At 49.0% G+C, this 9,206-nt stretch overlaps 3 protein-coding genes across 3 annotated transcripts; 1 reads left to right on the top strand and 2 right to left on the bottom strand.

Moving 5' to 3' along the window:
* Positions 1-1,163: 1,163 nt before the first annotated feature.
* M437DRAFT_58936 (uncharacterized protein) lies at positions 1,164-1,820 on the top strand (the record flags this gene model as incomplete). Its single annotated transcript, XM_041023490.1, has 2 exons — positions 1,164-1,400; positions 1,458-1,820. 2 exons carry the CDS (start codon positions 1,164-1,166, stop codon positions 1,818-1,820), a joined length of 600 nt encoding a protein of 199 aa, XP_040875715.1.
* Positions 1,821-2,160: 340 nt separating this feature from the next.
* M437DRAFT_58834 (uncharacterized protein) lies at positions 2,161-3,728 on the bottom strand (the record flags this gene model as incomplete). Its single annotated transcript, XM_041023464.1, has 3 exons — positions 2,161-3,363; positions 3,410-3,568; positions 3,618-3,728. The coding sequence occupies 3 exons, from the start codon at positions 3,726-3,728 to the stop codon at positions 2,161-2,163; spliced, it is 1,473 nt and encodes a 490-aa protein (XP_040875714.1).
* Positions 3,729-4,785: 1,057 nt separating this feature from the next.
* On the bottom strand, positions 4,786-6,576 carry M437DRAFT_88457 (amino-acid permease inda1; the record flags this gene model as incomplete). The annotated part of the gene is made up of 3 exons (XM_041028837.1): positions 4,786-5,025; positions 5,073-6,209; positions 6,259-6,576. 3 exons carry the CDS (start codon positions 6,574-6,576, stop codon positions 4,786-4,788), a joined length of 1,695 nt encoding a protein of 564 aa, XP_040875713.1.
* Between the last annotated feature and the right edge of the window lie 2,630 nt (positions 6,577-9,206).

Below are 9,206 nucleotides of genomic sequence, written 5' to 3'. Positions count from 1 at the left end.
AGCAGCCGAACAGGACAAGAAGAACAAATACCGAAACCTAGGCCAGGCTTTCAAACCATTTATCCTTAGCCAAGGAGGCCTACTGGGAAAGGAGACCTCGCAGACCTATAAGGAGCTGCAACAGTCCTTCTCTCCTAGTATAGCTGAATGGCTAGACAAGTACATCTCTACTTTACTTGTCCGACTCCGAGCCCGGAACTGGATGGGATACGGGATTAACTAACACTACACGATCTAAAGAAGGTAGACCACCTGTTTCCTTACCGCACCTAGGTTTCTAAGTTTAGGAGCATAATATAGCTTATATAGTATTGTATCGAAGTTCTGCAAACCCTAACCCTAACCCTAACCCTAAAACCCTAAAACCCTAAGTACTAGCTAGTAAGCTATAATTAATAAAAGAATTAATCCTACCTAGTATAAAACCCTAAGAATCTCTAGTTGTCTAAGTATAGCCATATAAGCAAGAATCTATACATAATGGTCCTTATCTCTTAACCTTAGGAAAGTGCAAATTGGGTATAAACATTATTAGTTAGCATTTGACCATGTCTTGGGTCCAGTCAATCATACGGAGAAACAATAAGGTAGCCAGACCCGGATCGCTTTCGAACCAGCCCTTCACTCAATTAGCAAGCTTCCAGCGAGCTCAGGGCATATTTCGTACCTGCCTATTTTGTTCCATTGTCGGGATTCGATACCCACTGTTGAAAAGTGGCGCGGCGTGTTCAACCACTGGTTAGTTCTCCTTTGCCATCGGAAGTATCGAATTCTCTCTGACTCTTGCCAAGGTGGTCGCACCCTTTGTTCGAATGGACCCTTACACCAAACCTCCCCACCGTGCTTTACTTTGTTCATGACGACAGCGCAGACTCGAGCCACTGTGCGGATCAACAGGCGAAAATTAGCGTTGCAACACCTCGTCATGCATCTACCCCACAGTCTACCCCGAAGTTCGACACGGACGGCAATAGCGGCATGTATGCCAAGCACAAGTATTGTATCGAACCGGCTTAGTACGGGGTTGTAATCGTCATGTCGTCACTCAAAGAGGCGGACCAATATTTGGTGCTCTTTATCCCATCTCTCTTTCGCTAACCACAGGCCTCAGTCTGTACATACCTAACCTCATCTCACACTCAGAAATCGCTCGAAATATCAACATGGGCAAACTACTCTCAGAGGCAATCGGGGCTGACCATGACGAGTTCGATGTTCTGTATGAAAATCTGAAAAATGCCACCGACGATGCTGCGAAGGTTCGCTGGAGAAACCAGCTTACTTGGACTGTTGCCCGTCACGCCATCAGTGAAGAACTGACATGGTACCCTGCTATGGAGAAGCATCTGGGAGAAGAAGGTGTTCGACTGTCCAAGACTGACAAGGAGCAACATCAAGGCGTATGTCCATTGTGCAGTATCTGTGTGTGCCGGTCAAAGCTGATGATGTTCGATCAGGTCAAGGACTACCTCTACAAGGTGCAGGACATGACACCAGTCGATCCGCAGTTCATGCCCCTGCTGGACACGTTGATGGATCTCCTTCATCACCACATTGAGCACGAGAAGGAAGAAGACATGCCTCGCCTCGAAAGCTTGTTGTCCCGTGAGGAGAGTGAGCAGTTGGCAGTGAGCTTCGAACGCACCAAGAAGATTGTACCGACAAAGAGTCACCCGGGTGCACCGACAAGTTATTATTTGGAACTGCTAACAGGATTGATGGCGGCGCCTGTAGATAAGTTTAGGGATTATCTGACCAAGGATTTCCCAGATGAGCAAGACAAGCAGGAGGCGCAATCGGCAAGGGATAGTAAGATTTAGGCAATCAAACCTAAATCGTTAAATCCTGCAGTTAAAGTAGATACTTTGGGTTTTGGGGTTTTCTGTTCTTAGCTAAAAAGGCCTACTAGGAAAGAAGACCTTATAGATATATAAGGAGCTATAATAGTCCTTCTTACCTAGGATAGCTAAGTAGCTAGATAAGTATATCTCTACTCCAGTTGTATAACTCTAAGTATAGAACTAGATAGGATATAGGATTAACTAATACCATATGATCTAAAGAAGGCAGACTACTTATTTGTCACTATACCCAGGGTTCTGAGTTTAGGAGCATGATATAGCTTAGTTAGTATTGTATCAAAGTATTGCAAACCCTATTTTATAGGTTCTTGCGTGGCTTGTTCCACCACTTTCCGTGGCCCTTCTTGCCAAATTTGTTCATCTTCACGACAAAGACACCTCTTTCGATGGTATTGATCATGATGTAGCCCGACGGAAACCCAGCAAAATGACTCCATGTACCTACAAAGTCGACCAGCCCGTCGGTCGCATCATCCTCAGGGTAGATGTCAAAGTATGCGACTTCCTCAACATTTCCACCGGTCGGATCGGCAGGAATACCGCTTACATCATAGACGCGAAGACCAGCAGCATAGTTTGATTGGAAGACGAGACCATCATGGACATACTGGTTGTGATCGATGGCCTTCTGCTTGGATTTGTAGTGGCCTGTATTGACTGGCTTTTCCAAGTTGCGAATGTCGAAGATGTATGTCACAGGGTATTGGTCAGCTGCAGGACCGGCACGGTCTTCCTCGTCCAGTTCATCATCCAGAACAAGGTATTCTTGCCAGTTGCGATCGAGAACAGCACCTTGATGTGAGTACGACGCTCCGACATACGGGGTACGAGAAATGATCTTTGAGGAGTTAACGCCGGTCTTGTCGGTCACATCATAGATGGTGAGAGTATCTTCATTGTAGCCGTAGCAAATATCGCGACCAAAGTAGCGCTTGTCAGGACCCCGGTAGACAAGACACTCAGCATCGTGGACGTAGCCATCTTGACCTGCGCAACCAGGAGAGACAGGCTTGGTGATATCGCTGACATCGATGAAGATGAGACCAGCTCGGCAAGTGCTGTTGCGAGGTTGGGCACCGACAGAGACAGCATAGCCAAGTTCTTCGTTGACGACCACATTGTGAGTGCGACCGATGGGAAGATCGGTGAATAGTCCAGTGACATCTGCAGTGATGCTGAAGTTTTTCGGACTTCTTGGATCAATGTCAAGCAATTTGTTCATGTCAAAGAATTGAATGCCGTGGTTGCGTGCCTCAGATCCAATCACCATGTAGTGCTTGTACGAGCGTATCTCTCTCCACTGGGAGAAAACAGACTGCTGCGGAAGACGTCCAAGGTAGACGAGCTTGCCGTGCTTGTTTATTTCAGCAAAGGCAGTACCATCGGCTTGTCCAATGGCAACGAACTCGCGACCATTGGGAGAGACCCAGCCCCAGGATGAAGATCCTTCTCCAGCGAATGAGCCAAGGTCGGCATGACTTTTGAAGTCGTAGTAGTCGATCTGGACATGTCAGTCGGATTCAGATTGTTCCGCCACAGTAACTCACATTCTTGCATCTGAAAGTCTCTGAAGGATTGCCTGGCTCGACAACTGCAAGTCCCTTCGAGTTGCATTTGATGACGTCCTTGTCCTTGTGGTGTTTCAAGAAAGATCTCCATTTCTTGCTGTTGTATTCGCCTCCCTTTCTGTGCTTCTCCCAGGATGCCTAAACAAACGTGAGTCCAAGCCTGCAACGCAAGTCAACAGCAACATACATGCTTTCTATCCATGATCATCTGGTGCACTTTGCCGCTGTCATAGTCGGCTTCCGTGTATGCCGATACCCAGGTCGGCAGCAGGAGAAGAGCAAGGTGCAAGAACTTCATGCTGGTGGTATGCGATTCTGAGAATAGCAGAAGGAAGAAGTTGAAGCTGTTGAGACTTTGTCTTCGTGTGAGTGCTTGCTCGTACTTATATATTTCCTTGCCTGCGGCGCTTGTGCGCATTCGCATATAAATGGTAATGTTGATGGTTCGCCCGTACGCCATATCGCGCAAGAACAGTAGACATCCTAGGGACCAAGTCTTGTCAAAGATGCTACCTTCCTTTAAGAGACATAGAGCAACATGGCACAAGACTTTCAGGCTGCGCCAATATGCGCTGCTGCAAGGATATGCAAGCTCTCGGTTGAGAAAGCCCCGTGTCCTGATGGAAGGTTTCTTTCCAATGGTAGGAGATTTGATACCTCGGTCGCGAAATGGGAGTCGTCGTTATGCCGAAGGAGGTTGTTCGAGCGGAACCTGCACGATCTCACTATGCCAGGTAATCTGCGTCGTGTCATTGGGCAAGGAAGTACTGTTATCTGTAGCAGTGGCCATACCAAGAGCACAGCCGCCTTCCGATACAGAAGGATTGAGGGGAAGGGGTCTTGGTAGAAGATACGAAGACCGGCAAGGGCCCTACAGACACTTGGCAGTGACACCCCCACGAACAATTTCCTGGGCAGGCGGGAGAAAAGTCACGACCAAAATGTCTGCATGCGACTATGCGCGACATGTAACCTCTTTCCGGATGTGGAAGGAGACAAGAATCTGGGCACCTGAATTCAAGCTCGGCAAAGATCTTGGCTGCAACTTCCGCTGGCGGTGGTGGCGGAGCAGAACATTCGATGAAGGACGAGATGATATGCATGACTAAAATTCGGGGGATGCAAAGAGACTTGACCGGAGTAGACCCCAAAGAAGCGGCGCGGAAAAGCAAGCACCACATGCAGTCAATATCGGCACAGACATGAATAACAAGCAGGGTTGTTGTGCAACGGAGGAAGAAGATTCCAGATATTATAGTTGATGACAATGTCACGGAGTGTCTTTAGCTTGAGCAATTTTCGCACGTCACTCCAATGCATGCGACTCTTCGTATCAACATCTCAATATGCACCACCTAGAACAAATGACTCAAGATCTTGCGCCATTTTGGGTACGACTCGTACACAGCTCTCGTTTTGTTGAAATGTTCCCAGTCAATCTCGCGACGGCCCGAATCGACATCAATGTCGGCAAGTCTGTGCCAGGTCTGACGCTTCCAAAGCCATCCCACGATATAGAACGCGACGACGACAAAAAAGGCGAGGTAGGAAGCGAAAAATGCTTCGGCGTCGAGGGGCTTGACAGCAACGTAGAACTGTGATTGTCAGCATATTGAAAAGGGCTTGCGACACAGAAACATACCTGAGCAATGAGGACAAGAATGATGAGAATCAGGCCTATCCATGATCCAACCACACCGAAGATAGCTTTGAAGGGAAGCTCGTCTGTACTGTGGCCGTGATACTTCCATGCAGCGCGGAAGCGGATGTGGGCAAGACAGATAGAGCCCCACGTGAACAGTGCAGCCAAACCAGACAATGATTGTAGCCAGTCGAACACAATGACACCAGTGCTAGCAAGCGTGATATAGGCGAGCGGCGCCCATGCAAGGATGAAGATAGTCGACCAGAGAGGACGACCGGCTCTGTCGACGTACGTGAACAGTTTGGGAGCATATCCCTGCTCAGCCAGGGCGGTCAAGGTACGAGAACCTCCGTAGACACCAGATAGACCGATCGAGATGACTGAAACCAAAATGACAGCATTGACAAAGTCGCCAAAGCGAGGAATACCTGCATCCACTGCGGTTATGACAAATGGCGAAGTCGAAACATCGAGATAGCCGCCAGAACCTAGAAGACGTGGGTCGTTGTAAGGGACGAGCAGACCGACGAAGAACAGACCAAGGATGTAGAAGAGAGTGATGCGCCAGAAGACTTGCTTGATAGCAGAAGGAAGAGACTTCTGAGGTGTCGCAGACTCGGCAGCAGCAAGACCAACAAGCTCAGTGCCAGAGAAAGAGAAAGCGGCAGTGACAAAAACTGAGCAAAGACCAGGAAAGCCATCGGCAAAAGCACCTGGGTCGTACCAATTGCGCGCACCCCAATACTCGCTGAATTTGCCGTTGGATGGGCCTCCACCACAGACGAAAATGACACCCATGATCAAGAAGATAGAGACAGTCGACAGCTTGAGAAGAGACGCCCAGAACTCTTCTTCTGCATAGCCAAGGACACCAAAGATGTTTATTATTACGACAAGAATGAAGAAGACGGTGATCCATACTCCGACGTTGACATCGGCGCCCCAATAGTTGACCGTGAGACCTGCGACGGTAAGTTCGAGTGGAAGCACGATTGCCCACTGGAAGACGTAGTTCCAACCCATGGCGAAACCCCAAGCAGGATCGATGAATCGCACAGAGTATGTGTAGAAGCCTCCAGATATGGGATACATGATTGCCATTTCACCAAGGGCGTAGACAACGTTGAAGATCATCTGGCCATGTCAGTGTTTGTTGAGATGAACGCAGCACAAAATGACTTACAACGCCCATAATTCCAAAGCCGATCAGCAACGAAGCAGGGCCTCCAGTTCGTAAAGCACCGCCGGAGCCGACAAACAGACCAGCGCCAATAGAGCCACCAATAGCAATCATACTCAAGTGGCGACCCTTGAGGGTCTTGTTGAGCTGATTGTGCTTGTCTTCAAGTGTACGACGTCTGAACGAGTCGGGAGACAGGCCAAGTCTGGTCATCAAAGGTGCCTTCTCGACTGAATAATCGGTCACGTAGGCATCATCGTGGCTCAACTGGGGCGAGGCTTTACCGCCCACAACGTCCTCGTGAGCTGTCTTCTCCATCATGTTGGTGAGTGTTGCTTAATGTGTTCACCTCAAAGCAGGAGATATGAATGAGAAATGGAACGAAGAAAAGCTACTGTCTGACCTACCTCGCAACATACGAGCAGCGATATACTTGTATCAGATCCAGTCGAGAGCTTATCAGTTGCTCAAGAGCGCCCAAGAACCCCAAGCCAGTAATGTGATGGACAAGAGCTTGGCTGCCAAGGTCCAAGGATTGTTGTCGCTTGCAAAGCGTCGCATTATCTACAGTCGTCGCATCCTGCTGGATTCCTTGGTCAACGGCAAAAGTGCCTGCTGACATTATACGTTGTGTAATCGCAGAGCGACTGTGACGATTGCGCTGATTGCAATGTTTTGCCCAGGCTGGTGGGCGTCGACTGAACCAGAGTAGACTTTGGCATTGACGCTGCGCCTTGTCGCTTACCTATTCGTTCCGGTCCGATCGATTGCAGAGATCTTTGACTTTGATCGGCCTCTCAGGATGTAGTTGTACAAGATGAATCCTGGGCTGGTTCGGCGGTTTGCGAAGATGAAGGAGAGAAAAGAAAAGATCGAAGCTCGTCGCGTCGTTGGTCCTGGCGGTCGCGACCCACACAGATCCATCCCCCACGCTCTGCACTTTCCCGCCTTTCCCTTTCGTGCTGTCTTGGCAGCTTCATCCTCCCGCTTTCGTTCATCCCATTGACTCCTCTCTTGCTTGACCCTTGCACTTCGACTTGACTCGCTTAGATCTAGCTTTACTTGTGTCGATTCATGTTTGACAAGCTGCTTTGAAGTCATCATGTTCTCAAGAAGGTTGAATGTGTCGGGCTCGGGATTGTCGCGTTCATGACCCTGCCCTGCTGCTCAAACAATGGCACTATACTGGCGGAATCAGATGGACGCAAAGGGTTGACCTTCGGGTAACTAGACATATTGGCGACGTTGCTCAATCCCGGCGTTCTTGTCTTGTGATGCCCACAATACGGCTTCCATATTATGCGATCGTACGACTCATCGTGGAGACAGTCATCCCGGACGCAATCCGGGCCAATTGTTCTGGCGCTTACGCGACAGCTTACAATAATCGTTATACTTGTTCACTGCAATCATCGCAGGCCCTCGCTGTACGATATCGATACACGTTTCGCTCGAAAGAGGTTTCCCCTTGGTCTTCCCCTCGATCTCATGGCCGGCGCGCTGCACTAGTTGCCTTTTCTACTGACAAGCGCAATTTGCACTCTCAGCTCAACGGTCGCTTGTAACCCTCTACGAGACGATGCTAGATGAACTCAAGATGTGTAGCTGCTCGCTTCGGAGGACCGGGCCGTCAGCTTTAATTTGGAGGCGGTATGCAACATCACTACGATTGGCTAGAGTCGTTCGAAAAAAGTCCGAACATCTAGCAATTGTTCTTCACAGAGCTCAATATGGCAAGTAAGAGTGCACCTCGCTCGGATCTGGGAGAGCCAAAGGACTCAGCGGCTTTTAAGCTCGTCAAATAGTCTCGAGACCTCGTTCGGAGTTGAGATTGCTTAGCCTTTCAAGCATCACGATCTTCGACAAGACAACGCTTTTGTATATCTGGTGGTTGAATCCTTCAAGTTTCCTGACGGCATGCAGAGATGTTAACCCCAGGTGAAGAATTGGGATGCAGTTAGCTACGTATAGTGATAGTGAGCACAGACAGACGCTGGCCATCTGATGTCACACCGTCATGGACAAGCAGGACCTCCTCGTCGATCTCATACACGCACTGTAAACATGCGTTTCGCTGCGGACGACTTGAGACACATCATATCTCATGTGTGGCGACTACGCTACCTGAAACACTACAGATTAACGAGGACTAATCTGCTCACCCTATCGCAGTCAATCAAGTGGACAATATCACTTGAGAGAACGAACGCGGTCGGTGATGAACGCATGTCACATGCAATCGCTGCTTTGACAAAACAGAATCATAAGGAGTCCTTCATATTTCTACTCCAAGATTTGCAACGACAGCAGCCTTGGACCTATGCTCGCAAGCTTGAACGAGGCCAGAGAGATGACTACGAAGCCAGACCGTATTGAATTGCATTGTGACATGGAGCATCATCTCGCCCTGGTTGACGTTGATCAGAAACCCGTCAGGAATTTGCATTGCTCGCTGAAGACTCCTTGAATCTTGCAAATTCGTTCTTGCCTGAGAGGGGTGAAAATTGGAAGTGATATTCAGCGCATGAAGTGGTTTGCAAGACTACTGCGACCGCATACCAGACTTGCGAAAGCACGCGTGCAAAGGTCAGGGTCCGCGTTCGCCGTGCCGCTCAGCTCGGGAAGAATGTATCCGGCTATCCGGATCTACTATTTCCCACGAACGTTGTCTTTTCCGGTTGACAACGATCCAGCACCACTGCCAAAACTCAAGTTGACCGAGGGCTTGTGGTTTCATTTGAATTGACAGAAGGGTTTACCCCGCTTTTTGGGGACCAGAATGTGGGCAGTACTTGTACATTTGATCAAAGGCCCGCCCGGAAGCTTGTCTAGTACAGGTCGAGAAGCACCACCATGGTCGTGAAAGGAAAGCTCGGTCTGCGAGACTATGGCTCTCTGCTGAACGCTTTTGCTAAGATATGTAAGGCTTGATCAAGATCGAATCACTGTAT

The sequence above is a fragment of the Aureobasidium melanogenum genome (assembly GCF_000721775.1).
Source record: "Aureobasidium melanogenum CBS 110374 unplaced genomic scaffold scaffold_30, whole genome shotgun sequence".
Classification (NCBI taxonomy): Eukaryota; Fungi; Ascomycota; class Dothideomycetes; order Dothideales; family Saccotheciaceae; genus Aureobasidium; species Aureobasidium melanogenum.
This window is presented reverse-complemented; position numbering and strand designations above follow the sequence as displayed.